This window comes from Pungitius pungitius, chromosome 1 (genome assembly GCF_949316345.1).
Source record: "Pungitius pungitius chromosome 1, fPunPun2.1, whole genome shotgun sequence".
NCBI classification, from domain to species: domain Eukaryota; kingdom Metazoa; phylum Chordata; class Actinopteri; order Perciformes; family Gasterosteidae; genus Pungitius; species Pungitius pungitius.
In genome coordinates, this window is record NC_084900.1 from 4,644,717 (window position 1) to 4,660,939 (window position 16,223).

Below are 16,223 nucleotides of genomic sequence, written 5' to 3' on the forward strand. Positions count from 1 at the left end.
GCGGTAACTGGATAAGCTTTCAGGAGCGAGAGCCACCGTGCATTGTGGGTAGCCCGATGGCTCGAACGTAGGTGGAAATGAGCAAGCCAATCAGTACCTGGTGTCCACTTGTCTGTTTGATGGCTGTGTTTTGCCGAGCTGAGACGGGGGGGGGGGTCACGGAGGCAAAGACACCACTTCTTCCCATGCAGTGATACCTTTTTTTTCATTTCTACCACATCGGCTGGCATGTTGGCATCCTTTTATTTCCGGGTGTTTTTTTTATTTTTTTTATTCCTTCTCTTTCATTTAGCTTGTTTTACATTCCATCACATCGCGCGAAACACGACTGGCTCACAAATTATAGTTGTTTTACGCTTTATGTCAAGTGACAGTTGCTTTTTGCTCCCTGTGGCTTTGGCTATACACTGACTGGCGCTCATTAGCTGATGTTTCACTGAGGCAATTTGTGACATTCAAATAACAGTTTAGTAGAAGTAGACCTCTCAAAGCAATGTTTTGCTAAAAAAAAAAGGCATTCAAGGCAAAAGTGATTTGTTTCTTGATTGAACACTCCAATCAGTTGGAGCACATCCCGTTACTCCTGCCGATCCCTTCTTCGCCGTCCTCGTCTTCGCCCCATCGTGTCCTCTGCCATTCTTCTGCTCTGCATTAGCGATAGTTTCAATGATGCTTAAGGGCTTAAGGGTACATATAAGGTATTTCAAGTGCAAAACTTAAAGAGTGATTTCTGTTCTATTTTGTCTTTTACAGGAGAAAAAGAGCATTAAAAGTAAGCCATGATCCAAACTACCTTTTATTTCATGTGAGCAAAGGCATGCTTGGCTTGGTTTGCACTCACTGCTGCTTTTGCTTTATTTTTGGTTTCTCCATACTTTGCATCAGGTCATGAATAAACTAGATCTAACTTTGGCACTCTGTTTAACTCTTTGTAATGTCATTCTGTCAGAGCTGTGGAGTAGACTCCTTCCTTTTCTTACAGTTTTGGTCCTATGTTGAGCCGTATCTGGGATAATTATCGTCCACACTGAAACAGATTCTTGCACTGTCCAACAGTGGTAGAGAAAAGCAGGTTAACTCTCAAACCTGTTTTCGTGGTGTAACATTGTAAGCACATAATTTGCTTTCCCCAATAATGCCGCAGGTAATTGGCTAAGAACCCTATTAGTGGATTTAAGAGGATATAGCGGCGCTTTAGCCACACAAAGCTATTAAGCTACTTAGATCAGAATGTGATTGCCGTCTGTCAATCACCAGATAAGGACTCGTCGGTGCTCTCACCTCACAAACATACGCACACACACACACACACACACACACACCCACAAACAAAGCTGGCCCCGTATTGTGTCTTAAATTGGAGATCATCGCAAAGTGAAAAAAACAATCTGACCTCCTTACCCCCCCCCCCCCGCCCCCCCTCCTCCTCTCAGCACAAACACGATGTGAAGCATGACATTATTTCGACTGATTCACGCCACCGTTTTTTAGTTTGAGGCTGTTGTCGTGGCCAGTGGAGTCTTTTTTTATCGGTGTTTCTGTCATGTCGTGTGGGTTTTCTGCATGAAAGCAAATGCAAAAGTCTCTCCACAAGCGCTAAAAGTCAGAAGTTGCATTGGCTGGCGCTTGGTTACCATCAAGGACAGTTTTTATTCTTTTGCACCTTCTCCATTTACAGTTAGATGCTGTGAAGACCTCATTAGGGAGAAAATAAATATTCACGCATCTAATGAAGGAATTCATGATAGCCGAACCATGTGACACGTACCACACCAAACACTACGTGCCAGGAAATATTTTTTATTCATAGTCAGTTCATTATTACACTTTCCCACTGTAAATGGAACAAAGAGTATCTTTAACCCAGTCTGTTTCCTCCTTCTGCTCCCTCTAGACTCTCGGCCCTTGCCTGACGTAGCCATGACTGGCAAGTGCACCCGGGAATGCGACGAGTACGGCCACTCGGACTCCTGCTGGATGCCTGTGCGCACGTCGCCAGAGCGACGGCCATCAAAGTCAACCACCACCCCTCAACAACCAAAGCTTTCCACTTTCATGAGCGGCCACGGCCACGGCCACGGCAGCGGCAGCGGCAGCAGCAGCGGCAGCGGCGGCAGCAGCGGCAGCAGCAGCGCCGAGCCCGGCAGCCAAGAGACCCTCGCCATGGCCGCCATGGCCAATGGAGACCCCACCGCCGCTCACATGATGGGCGACCGCAACCGCAACCTGCTCAGCAAGAAGATGGCTTCCTCCTCCTCCTCCTACGAGGCCTTCGGCTCGCCCTCCTACGGCTCTCCGGGAACTGGGGAGGAGACGCTGCACCACCCCACGGAGGAGATCCCTCTGGCGCCCACCGGGGAGTACAAGCCCACATCCTGCGGTACTCTGACGCGGCGGGAGGTGTACCTGTGAGCGCGAGTCACACCGGCTGTGCCGCAACACGTGGCATTAAAATTACAACACCGTGCATAGTTGTTTAAGCTGTAGCGGCTTTTAGCCACCCTCGTTCTGCAAGGTAGGACTAAACATTCTCCAAAGACTTTTACGACAGCTCCTAAATGACCAATCTAAGTGGATACACCATTTTTTTAAGTGCTATTTCCGGCCATGACCCCGGTGAGAGAGGAAGGAGGAGGAGGAGGAGGAGGAGCTTTTGATGGGCATTGAATGGACTTGGGAGGAGGCTGTTCTACTGGCGAGTCGGGCTCTCCTGGACAACCATCTGCTGCTTGACAGTCAATCTGTACAATAATCCATTCATTTTACATACACAGTACATGCATGCATCACACCACCCCACGTCCCCCATGAAGGCCCCATCACCTGAAGATGACAATGTACAAAAGACGCTATTTCAATTTTCCGTTTGAGTTTTTCTTTTTCTTTTCTAGAGACAAATCTGTACACTTGGACAAGTTTGACCGTTTTTTTTTTAAAGTTCCAGAACACTGCTCTCACCGTGATGTTCAGTGGCTGCAACAATATATTGGACGTAGCGGCCCATCCTACGGAGTCGGCTACGGATTCCGTCACCTAGACCGCTTGTGATATAAGTCGCTCACTAGCACTACCAAAACTTCCTTCAAATCTTATATCGACCGGGAAGCTTTAAAATACCTAGAAATCAAGACTTGTGTCCTCTCGAGGTGGAGACATTCTTGGACACACTTGGGAGCCAATGGAATTTGCTGCAACACCCCGTTAAAGACTACAACACCCCCTGTTATGAAGAATTCATCAGGACTGATTGTGACCCTATCAAGGGGAAGAGTTCCTCTCTGTACATACACATTGGACCACTACATCGCTAACTGCTCTCATTCCCTTTTGTCTTGGTACCTTTTCCTCAGTCTCTCATTCTTTGTCTTTGATTGGCGAGGTTGAGACCAAAACCCTCCTCTTACTAAATGCAAAATTGCCGCATATTCAGATTGCCTCGGTTGGATGCTACTGTCTACGTCAAGTTGTAGTACTTTTTTTTTTTTCTCCTTTTTTCGCAAATGGTGTATGCAGACACACACACACACACACACATACAAGCAGAAAATCAGTTTCATTCAACTGAAGCCAAGGACACTGCTGGACTGAAAGTCCTGGTTAAGCACAGTGCGGCATGCCGAGATTAAAACTATGAAGGTGCAATCGTATGTGTGTATGGGCCCGATATGCAGTGTATAGTGTGCGTTTGTAGGCTGTATTTAGTGTATACTGTAGATGCACACCGATAGCAGGCTTAGGGCTGATCCTAAAACGGCTGCGAGGACTTCTTTTTACTGTTTTTTTTTTTTTTTTGTGTGATAGACTGAGCAATAAATATCATAAATGTCCACGACCAACAAGCATCAACTTCTTTTTCACGTCTACTCGAGCCCTCAAGGTCACACTGCATCACGGCTGTGGCTGTACAAAGAGCTGCTTTCCATATTAAAAGGTAATGGCATCTTTGAGCAAGAATGTAAGAATCAGCTCAATGGTAAAACAATCAAAATGCGACTTCTCGCCAAGAGGTTTATGGATTAGAGCGGAAAAAGAAGAAGAAAAAAACAGTGTCAAAGTGAAACCAAAGCTTCGCAAACAGGATGAAGCATTCACTCTTTACACATAGAAAAAAAAAGAAGAGATTTTTGCTTTTGTTATCCAATACATTCCCAATTGAGTCACTGAGAGACGAATGTGATGTCCCAACAGATATCTTCACGATATCTTCACAGCTGACACATGACAATGTCGAGATGTTGTGCCTCCCCGTCTACAGTGATGTTTGTTTTTACGCGGCTGCAGAGGTGCAAAATCTCACGACTGTAATAAAGCAAAGAAATAGCAGATGCAATGGAACCTTTTTTTTTTTCTTTTTTTTTTGTATCTTGGCAAAACCCCCTTTTGGTTTGACCGGAGCGTTTTTTTCCGCATTCCGGCAATCTATAGTCTGTAAGTACTACTCGTTCGCAAGGAAGTGCTCCTATACTTATCAACTGTATACATAAATATTTACTTTTTACTGCACGTTTAATGGGAACTTACTTCACTTATTGAGAAGGAAGAAGAAAAAAAAATAAAAACTGTATAACAAAATGTACAAAAAGAAATGTTTTCCCTGTAAACACGGAAATCCACCTGGTTGCTTGCTTTTGTTATACCTGAAGTAACATGTAGTACAACTTAGTATATCAGTTCAGTCCAGTTTTATTTTTCATACACAATCAAATCTGTGTCTCTTGTATCACCACACAGACCCGAATCTTGCACCCTTTTCATTTTTATATCATGAGATTTTTTGAAATCTTCCTCTTGTATTTTACTTTTTAATCCCATTCATGTTTCTGTTACAAGTCGAGACCGTGAAAATATTCATGACAATGTACTGAGTATTTTACTTTCTTTTTCTTTATCTGGTGCCACTTTGTATATTTAGAGTGCTTCTGACAACAACAAAAAAAACAACAAAAACCAACACAACAAAAAAAATAATAATACTAGAGTGAATGCAAATATGCAATTGTGCCTTTTATACCGACCGGTATGATTAAATGTTGGTTTGGAACGGTGCATAAACAATTACGTTGAGATGCTTACAAAAATAGATGGGGTGACATTTAGGAACGGACTGAATACATTTGCATATCTTACACGAAATCCCTTGATGTCAAAGGCTACTCGGAGGACACCCAGTCAAATGTCAGTAATACACAAAAGACTTTTTCGCTGGGTTCAATTAACTTGTTAAAATATCCATTCCTAGCCTAGTCCACCAAAAGTACAGGTACATTCAACACTTGCTTGTTGGTAGTAATAATAATGATATAATGGGGGGGGAGTGGGTTTTTCGTCGTGTTCCACTCATGTACGACATCTGAGGTCAAGTAAACTTCTTTGTGCATGTAACAAGCTCTAGGACTGAATATAGAAGCATTGAAAGGTAGGAACGGGGGAAGCATTCCAACTGCTTCCGAGATAAAAAAAAAATGCCAGTGTGACGGTTTACGACGAGGAGTGGAAGTGAGAAGAGGAAGAAAAAAAAAAAAAAAAAGCTGCAGGGGAGAGCAGCTGACGGAACACACACCTCGGCACTCGTGCGCAGACCCACGGTGTGCACGTGGGTAGGTGATGAAACCTCGTACCACAAGTAAAAGCGGTATCATGTTTGACTCCCTACGTGGAGACGGAAAGAAAAGGCTCTATAGTGGGGGGATCGCCGATAGAGTGAAAGGAAGACATATCGATATCCACTTCAGTGCTACAGGAAGCCAGATTACTGTTTCTTTTTTTTCTTTCTTTTTTTTACATTTGACAGAAAACAAGGAGGTTCCCGCCACAGACAGGTCTGTGTCTGGCCGGGCCGAGGTGCGTGTTAGGTCCGTGCTCTCCTGTATTCGTATAGCCTTCACAGTGTGTAATGAGATTTGTAATATTAACCATTACTATTTGTCCTGCGACTTGGATGTTGATATAGAAATTGAGGAACAAATTTATCATCGTTTAATATGAGTCACTATGCACGCAGCTTAGCTGAACATGGCAAAGTGTATTGAACGCAAGTCCACTTCTATTTATGAGATATTTTACATAATTTAATTTGCATTTGTACAGGTTTGTGTAAATATATTGCTTGTCAGTTTTTGTCTCTGCAGAAATTAAAATACAACATGGTAAAACAAGCCTATCTGGTTTCTTTGTTTTTGTTTTTCATTCAAATGGACGATATTTATTTGTGAGCTCGGTGAGCATAACCATGATGCAATAACACTCTTATTAACAGTATGTAAACAAGTATTTATACACGTTTTCTTATGTTTATATAGAATATATATATACGATTAAGTTCAATTATTATACTTTAATGTGCAATCTGCATTCCTCAGTATTGTAAATTCTATACCTTTTATGTATCTTTTTTCACTACATGGGGGCATATTACCACTTCATGACGTTGCAGCTAACGTGTTAGCAAACCCTCTCCTATTTACACATGGCAAACAGGGATAAACATTAGCATTCTTGGAGTCATTTTTCTCAATATATCCTCACTCCAGACTACTATAAAGCTAATTCATCAAAGTCCACGTTCATTTCAAACAGACCTATGGCCCGCATGGCAGCCGCGTGTGTTGATGTGTACAAACTGCACTGCAGTGTATTCATATCATTTTGGAGCGCGCGTTTCCCTTCCTATCTGGGTGTCTGGGTGATGTATGGGGCGATTACAGCCGCGGTGATTAGAGATCCATTCCCCGCATACGCTCTGGTTAACGGAAGCGCCGCAGGACGTCCGGCACCTTCTGAGCGCCACAATCTGCAAAAGTTCAGGAAGTTGGCAGAAGCTTATTTTCGGAAACAACTAGGGGTGTTGAAGCGGCTGAACACAGCTGGAGTCAAAGACGAGGCGGGGGAAGTTTTTGTTTGTGTACGATTTCAATTTGAAAACTCAAAAGTGTGACCGTTTCTGCATGTTTGTCTTCAAAAGACGCCGGTTCCAAGAAATACGAGGTTTGAATCATGTTGATATGCAAATAGTCTGGCTCATTTTCTTGTCATCTATGAAGCATTTTGAATTGCCTGGCATGGAATAAGCAGCGGGTAGTATTCATTTTTTTTTATTTCTGTTGAGGAGGGGCGGGGGAGGGGGGGATTAAGACAAAATAGAATGAATTTGAATGTAATTAATGGTTTGCCGATGCATACTAATGAGTTGTGTTGTTTTTAATGAATAAAACAGTGACTGAATACCGTAAAAAGAAGAGAAAGAGAAATTGAACGATGCAAGGTCGAAGGCGTCATTTATTAATACAGAAGATGTGCAAATGATTATGCTTTAAAGGTATATCCATCCATTCATATTAAGTAAGTGTTACTAATCTGGTATTTGCATGTTAAAGCTGCGGCTATTGTGAATGTATGAATTTTTTTGGGGTGCAGAGTTTACCACAACAAAGTGCTCCTTCACAGCATCATACGCACGGAGGACCACAAGCCCTGAAAGATGCAGAGGTGAGGCCCGCGGAGGAGAATCATCATCATCTGCGTTCTTGTTGTGTTGGACCAGGCTGTGAGGGCGCTGCATGGATGGTGTGGAGCAGACAGGGAGATAAAAGAAAGAGGGGGGTGGGGGGGGGAGTGGGGGGTTCTGAGAGTGATATCAAAGTTACTTTTTTTCTCCCCCCAAAGCTCAAACGTGTAAAGCTAATTAATGGAATCATTGATCACTTTTTTCCGACATCAAACACGAGGAACGCCGTTTCAATGCGAATTTCCATTCCCGGTTTATGCTCACCGGCGCAAGATAACGACTCAATATCACATCGGCTGGGGGAATAGGACCATAAACCTTAAAGGAAGCTATTTGATATTCCACAATTTATGACTTTTTTATTGTCTTTAGATTTTATTTTCCAAGGGAAATGGTATCCGAGGAGCAGCAGTTAAGGCTCGGTTGAATTGATTTCTGTTTCATATTTATTTCACGAATGCGCCGAGGGATTAAGGGCTAACTTTTTTATGCATTGGGGATGGAAAAGATAAACAAGTTCATAAGGAAGCTCCTGCAATAACTTTGATTTAATTGTGATCACATAAATTGTATAAGCATTTATCACAACCCAGAGGAAGATGTCTTTACAGTTAATTTTATTGCTCTCACATTGGAAATGGACACACACACACACACACACACACACACATAGAAGATGCAGTCACTTCCACCTACTGGGATCACACCTGATCCGCCAAAGTCAGTGTTTTCTGATGGAAAATTCATTGATTTGAGTGAATTTGTTGCAGGAGCTTCATATTGATTTGATTTGGAATTTGCTGGCTGGAGTTTTATTGCTTTTTTTTTCTTTTTTAAACAACTCTTCCCTGCAAGGCAGTTTGGTGAAAAAGAAGTTTGAAAAAAGTATTTAAATTGTTTGCAAACAGTAAAACAGATGTAAAGGATGTAACGCTTTCACTTCATGTGTGATTATTTAACCATGCCATAACGTTAATTGAAACCCTCATTTTACCAAAAAGTAAAAGGCTGCTTTTTGATCAATTTTGACTCTAAACTACTATTAATATGCCCTCCTCAAATCTCCAAACCAATATGGATTTTCCAATTCAATGCAAATACGGATCGGTTCTTGCAGTTTTAAATACAGAGCTATAGCCCTGGCAATTCAGACCCATACTGTGATTTTTTTTTTCTCCCTTAATTTTATTGGGGGAAGAAAAAAAATCACAGTATAGGTTTTTATAAGTGCATGTGTTGTTTTCACCAGAGTGAAGAGAGACTGCAGCATTTGCTCATAGCTCCATCATTCATTGCTTTTGCTCTCACCCCTTCACTTGTGTACATGACAAACAGATTCTACCTGCAAACAAGGACGCCGTGAAGGCTTCACCGCGAGAGAGAAAGGAGGAATGACTGATATCTATCCGTCGCATGCGGGTCAGTAGTTTTTACCCACAAGACTCTCCGTGACCCCTCGCTGCCACATGATGGATTTCCCCGAAACGACCCGCAGCCACTCACCACATCTCCGACCAAAGCCGAGGCCTGAGAGCCACTCGTAGAGGTGGGGGGGGGGGGGGGGGCAAACAATTGCAGTGGGGGAAGCCAAAATGCGCGTCCAATTAATCACGCATCAGTTGCGAGTCGAATGCACCCAAATTTATATGTGCTAGATTTATGTGGCAGAAGCAATTTGAAAAAAATCTATACAAGCCTTAGTAGTTGGAGCCGGAGCTGTGATTAATGAGAACTACTTACATAAGAGAAAGTGAGCGGGTGAGAAGAAAATGGGGGGAACGGGGGGAGACAGAGCTGCAGGAGGCAAAGAAATGACAAATAGATGGAGGTAGAGTGTTGGAAAGGGATTGAGAAAAAGGTGGCCGCTTGATTGACTGTAGGAGTGCACAGACAGCCCCCCCCCCCCCCCCCCCATCACACCCCCTCATCCCCCGATAGCTCAAATCCAGACTTTTCTAAAAAAGTAAACAAAAGCAATCATGACAACAACATTTCTTTGCAAACTTTTACTTTGAAATGTACGTACTGGAAGAATTCATCATTAAAAAAAAACCCAATCTTCACCCAAAGCTAGAAAACAATGTAAAAAGATTGTGACTTTGCAAACGCTCGCCTGAGTATAATTATGTGAATCAGCTCAAAGTGGCAAAGAAGAAGATGATGTTGTGAGGATCATAGTCTGTCTCAAAGGCGTGTTTAACGAGCAGCAACCTACTGTCCATAATAACACAGTCACAAAGGCTTCCCGTCTCCTCCCCCCCAGAAAGGCGCGCAGTTCGGAGGATGAAATCACCACGCTCGCACTTCAATTGTATGAAGAGGCGGAACACAAAGAAGACCTTTGGTCAGAAGGCCTTTATGATACAAATATCACAAAACTCAGACTTTCAAAACGGTCTAAAGACAGTGATCACTGTTGGGCGCACTGGACTTCTCCCTTACTGGAAGACGTGGTGAGGAAGATGGTGTTTGACGTGTGAATCATGAGAGCGACGTCGTGCGCTAGTGGCCTGGTTGGTCATGTTCCGCTGCTTACACTTTGGCAGCGGGAGTCATATCTCATCGTTGCTCTTTTCCGGAGCCCTGCACGTTATCGTGTACGGAAGCAAACGCTTCTCCAATGGAAAGGTTTCCATTAACAACCGCTGCATTTGACTACTGTGCATTAAGCCCACAGCCCAACGGTGGTTTAAGTGCTACCGACCCAGCTGTCGAGTCAAAATCCACATCTGGCCGATTTAACTCTTTCGTTTTGGTCTTTTACTCCAACACTATGTCCACGTTGATCACCGTTGATTCCCTAGACTGGCTGAAATGCGTTGCATTGAGAGAGAAACGTAGAGGAGAAGAGGAGAGGCAGGGAGACACTCGGAGGTTTGGCTTTGCTGTTCGCCCCCATGCTGTGAACATTCGCAGGGCACCAGCCATGAAAATGCAAAGGGATTTCTTTTTCTAAGAGAATGATCTCGGCGATCTCAATATTTCCCATGTGGAGGAATGCATAATGCACGACGCAGCCGTATGCGGCGATGGAAAGAAACACCTCCTCGTGTGTCTTCGCTGCCCTGCAGCTAAAAGAGTGAACTCTCTCAAGTAGCTGGTTGCCATTCCGTCCGTTGCTTTTCTCGAAAGACGCTCACGTGCCAGATTGTGAACATGGGGTTTGACCTAACAGTGTAGGTGTGTGCGTGCGTGTGCCTGTGTGTGTCGAATCCCTGACTCAACCCCGTGGCGCATGGCCAGAGTGCGGCACAGCTATATTCCGTTTTGACACTTTGATTGGCAGCCGGAGCCATTTCCATCCCACTGGGCCCAGCAAGCTCTGCCACTCGGCTGCACTTCTCATTACTGTCGCACCAAAGGAAATCAGCACGTAGGTATGTACAGAAGGCGTGCTTTTCCCAAAAGCAACACAACACGCAGCATTTTTTAAAAAGCTGTTGCGCTCTCGGGGGAACCTGAGAGCAGCATATCAATGGACCTCCAACTCTCCACTGCCCCCGAACAGGACCAGCACTGTAGCCGTGTCGTCCATAATATGTATTTGTATCAACGGTTGAACTAAGCTTCAGGGTGAGTCTGGAGCAAAACAAATCAAATAAATCCAAAATACAGGCAGATCACTCACCTCTGTAGCAGGAAAACTGGAAAAAATACTAAATTAACAAAAAGGGCTCCTCAAACCTGCGACTACCCAGACTGCCTTTAGGCGACCCCTGTGGCAGGGCAGCACTGCCTGGTTCGGGAGCTGGAGGAAAGAAGAGAGAGCGAGTCGGCCTCCAAAGGTTCCTTCTTAACTCGCTGCCAGCACACTCCGCTCTGCATCTTCCAATCTGCGTCTTTCTCCTAAACACTCCACAACATCCCAACGGTTCGCTGCCCTGGCTCCTAAATGGTGGAATGTGCCACCTAATGACATCTGGACAGCAGAAAGCCTATACAGCTAAAAAAAACAAACCTCTATCAACTCGACCTGGACTAGGTAGCACTTTGGTAGCACTTACGATGGCACTTAGTTAAACAGACCTAATCAGCCCTCCACCTAATCACCTGCAACTTAACAAATAAACAGCAAAACAGAGAAAATGTGCAGCACCGCCCTCAGGCAGGGAGGTAAACAGCAATCACGTTGAGTTTCAGATGTCATGACACTCAAAGTCAAACGACCAAGCATGCACGGAGATATCTTCCAGCAGCGCATTTACAAAGTCACACAAAACGAATCAATCACAGTTGAGAAAAAACACCTCCCCACGAGACTCAATTAGCAGACGTTGTATTACATGATGAAACAAACTAGGAATTTCAATCCACAGAATGACAAATGGGCAAATTAAATGTTGCTGAGGATGATTGTCTGGTGCAAAATGAAGTTAAAAAAGAGCTTCATCGTACATTATGGATCAAAAACGATTCACAATCTGTTTTTGCAACAAGGCTTTACAAGTCATTCATCTACTCATGTTCCCATATTTCTGCAGGTGACGGGTAAATTTGCTTCTCAACTTGCCGGAGTGGACCCCAGGACATCAGCCACCAATGAGCTCGAAGTTGAGTCAAAAATTAAGGAGCAATTATTATTTTTAGGTCTGCAGTCATTCAGAGAATTTTGATGTTCCCTCGTAGGTGTAAGGTTTGAGATACTTTAAAAAGTCTTTAGGATTTCCCTCACTTGCATAATTGAGAAATGTGATAATGTAGTGAAGGAACGCACAGTCAACAGCGATTATAGGTACCATTGCGAACCATGGCGTCTTTGTGCATCATTTCGCCTTTAAAGATCAGAAACTGAAGCAACACTGCCAGTCGTTTTAAGAACAACGGACAATGAACAATAACTTTGTTGTGCAGAAATGACTCTATAATGGCCTCAGGAGGAAACCCAATTATTCTTAATTACACATTCATTCCACCTGTGTTCACTTCCACCTGACGTATTTTCTTCAACACCAGTCCAAATGACTCAACTCACACTCGCCTCTACGGTGACTGACGTGAGCATGTGTACATGCATAAACTCACGCACTCCCGCCAAACCATTCAACTGTTGATCCCTCCGTGATCTCTTAAACCAACCGCTGACTCAACACGCTGCTGTCTGTTTACGCCTCCCATTTGCATACCAAAGCAACACCGGCCGCGACACACGCGGATGAATAATTCATCGCAGGTATATTTACATAAGGTACAAAGCCGAGCCTCAACCTGAAATCTCCCAGGGCCTCGGAGCGACTTCGGGACGGGGACTTTGTTTTGTCAAAGACTTTTGGATCACGCAATCTGTCTGCTCGACCGGGCCGCCTACACCAACAACCCCCCCGCCTTCCCCTCCCTCCCCCGCACTAATTAATTAGCTAACTTCAGCCTCAGCCGAGATCAATGGATGCTTCTCTCTCCGCCGAGGGCTAATACAATTCACCGGATGAGGCTTTCGTGAGAAGAGGCTGAGATCTGTCGGGCTAATTCTCCGTGGAGAGTCGCCGCTTGCTCGCTGCTCAATGGGCTCCCCGCTACGTGGCCAACACCAGCAAACTCCATACTGCCGTGTAATAAATAACTGTGTACCCATGCAATGTCCTGACATGGCAAGGACAATGACTTTGACGTTTTCTGGTAAATGCGGTATGCCCTATCTGCATTGCGTGTTACTGCATTATTATGCCACGTATCTGATTGTGTTGAGACAAAGTTGTGTGTGTTTGGTGTGCAATTAGTCAAGCATGTTTGCACGTATGTTTTATTTTCTTATTTGCAAAACGCTGATGGCCCTATGAAAAGGGTGGCTTGCTTGTTGAATTATCTAGGTTAGAAGCTCTGTGTGAGAAGAAAAGCATGAGAAGAGTATCGGGTTATTTACATGGGCTACATCAAAGGATGTTCGTATGTGACAATCACAGCCCGGTCGGTCCTTTTTGAGTGATGCATTGGGGTTGCAGAACTTCAATGCATAGTCAATGTGATACTGTTCTTGCCACATACAGCCGAGCCCTACGCCGTCGATACTACACGGACGCTCAACTCTTACGACGCAGTGGTTCATTCAATTGTCGAGTGTGGGAGGTCAGATTTTGAAACAGCAAGCATCTTTCTCTCTCCAGACATGACATAGCATCCTGTCTTCCTCACAAACACAATGCAACTGTGAACCATGTGGTCCCTATGGCCACCTTGTTTACTTCCTGCCTCAACCCTCTTGCTATACCCAAAGGACTGAGGAAAGCAAGAAAAGAGTAGAGCGTACATCCCGCGAGAAGCCATGTGTCCCTTGAACCTCTGCCGGCTGTCTTCCGGCCCTCAAGGAGAAAAACAGATGTATGTTGTTCAGGGGCTACAGTTAATTAGAACATTGCACACAGGCAAACACAAATAAATATCTGCAAAGTAAGTCACAAATTCATTCTCGCATGTGTGATAATGCAACACACACATGCAAAAATGTACACGCGATATATATATATATATATATACCCACATGGACGTGACGATGCCAAAGCAGCAGGAACCCGAGGGAGCAGTCTGTCTTGACAAAACACAACAGATGTCGATGTGCACGTCGTCACCCTGATGTCAGCAGCCGTGCTCCTATCTTCTCTATCAATCGAGCGGTTCTACTGTGCGGGCTTCAGTTTCTGTTTTGATTTAATCCTTCCAGCGCTGGGCCATCGGGGGCATGTGTGATAAAAGCACCCATGTCACCACCGCTGGGGACGCTCAGGATTTATGCGCTCAGGTTTCATCATCTATTTCAAATGCCTGCTCAAATAGCTGGGGGGGAGGGATCTGCCACTCCATTGACAACTGCTGCCAATGTGCCCTTGGGCAAGAGCGTTAACCCCCCCTGCTAGATGATAACCAGGAGCATAAGCCTGTCTTTGAGTTTGGGTGAGTGCATTGCACTGGATGAATGTGAAGCAGAGCAGTAATGGAGAAAAAAAAGAAGAGAATAAAAAGTAACTCCTGAATAAACAACATAGCGCTTTCTAAAGGATATGGAGGAAGGATAGGCTTTGGTTGGCATGCATGATTGGGATGAGTGACACGGCGTTGACTTCACTGTGCAAGGGGATACCAAAGTGCAAACACTGAAAATAGCTTGGGAAAATGTTGAATTCACGTGTCAATGTTGCAGCTCATAAAATCCCAAGGTTCAAAGTATGGATGCCCCAAACGCTAGGAAATATTACCGCACACTGAGTTCCCTTCCAGTATGTGTGTCTGTGCGTGTTGCCAAGGCCGATTGCTCAAGCCAAGCGCCTACGTTTAAATGCATGCAAACATGTGAAATACTGATGCTTGCTTAGAGGCCCTAAACCTCCAGTTATTAATCTTTAGGTAGCCTTCTAGTACAATCTTTGGACAGGGGATGGCACATTTCAATCAAAGCCCAATTTGTAAGCCCAATATTCTCTCTCGTTTCATACAATTTTGGGTCCTTACCAACCATTGAAGGAAACATTTAGTTCTAGGTTTAGAAGGATAAGGTTATTCAGAAGTTGGCAACTGTAACCGTTTTTGGATCGGTTTGTTAACATTTTTTAATTATGTGGCTGACAAGATGTCATCTCTGCGGTTGGTAATACATTGGTCACATGTCTTCCCTCGCTCACTTTTTTTGTGGCGCCACCAAAGTTTTTCATACCAAAATCGCCTCTCACACCTAACCATGTTTTAGGATGTAAACCTTTCATGCTTTTGCAAAAAAAAAAATCTGTCAACACAGTTTAGGCAGGATATTTTATTTTTTTTCTAAAACCTGCTTGCAGATATCGTTAACTTATGCATGCGCATAACTTTATTTGAAACAGAGTTGTGAATGTTATATCCTGCAGAATAGTACACCGCGGATGCAATTCCCAAGAGAGGCGCTATCCCGTTCTCACCGGAGCCAAATCACGAGCCCTCCACTTGGCTCCCAACTTTGTGAACCTACACGGACATCCTCATGCTCCCTGCGCACACGAAACTCTCGGGGTCCCTCGCTGTCATTCATCGAGTCCTCCGGCCCACCGCGGCAGCGTTACTCCTGTTGCGGGTAACTTGTTTTTCCCCCGGCGGTAGTGACGGCAGCCCGTGCGATGCCGCCGACCTGGCACACGGGATTAGTGTCTGCTCCCGCTGCTGCCACGCCAATCAGTTCAACGGAGACGGAGGGATGGCAGCCCACCTACCCAGCACACGTGCAAACGGCATGCCCCCCCCTCCCTCCTCTTCTTCTCCTTGCAAGTCAACAAGAGGAACACATCGGAGTGTGTTTGGCCTGCGGGTTGAGGAGACAGATGCAGGGGGGAGAAAGTGGGGGGGGGGTAAAAGGTAGTGAGATGGAGCAGCTTGTATTGTAGGCTGATCTCTACGCATCTACTGTGCTGTAAGAGAAGTAAAACACTGTCATTTAGTATTAGAGCGGTCTGCACTTAGTGGTTACGCTGCTGTGTGCGTACACCGCCTACAGCGTTCACATGCGTTTGATGTTCTTAATGTGTGTCGTCAATAATTATACTTGAGTGCAAATGATACATTCATCCTTATGAATGGTAAACAATATCGGAAGCAACAGTCCCTTCAAGCACAGGAGATGAGCTATAAAGGGTTTTTTTCAGGATTTTTCAGGGCAATTTAGACACAATATAATGGTCCTTGTGGTGAATTATGATATAATGGTCTTGAGCTGAATTCCCATCAAACAGATGCCAGTGGTTTCTACATCTTTGAAGTAAAAAAA

At 44.4% G+C, this 16,223-nt stretch overlaps 1 protein-coding gene across 1 annotated transcript in view; it reads left to right on the forward strand.

The window, feature by feature from the left end:
* The window catches only part of pcdh7b (protocadherin 7b), a 206,049-nt gene extending 199,893 nt beyond the window's left edge, over positions 1 to 6,156 (forward strand). The window contains exon 3 of the mRNA XM_062566319.1: positions 1,895 to 6,156. Coding sequence (XP_062422303.1) covers positions 1,895 to 2,412 — 518 coding nt within the window. The 3' untranslated portion in view covers positions 2,413 to 6,156. The remainder of the gene's footprint in view (positions 1 to 1,894) is intronic.
* Positions 6,157 to 16,223: the final 10,067 nt, after the last annotated feature.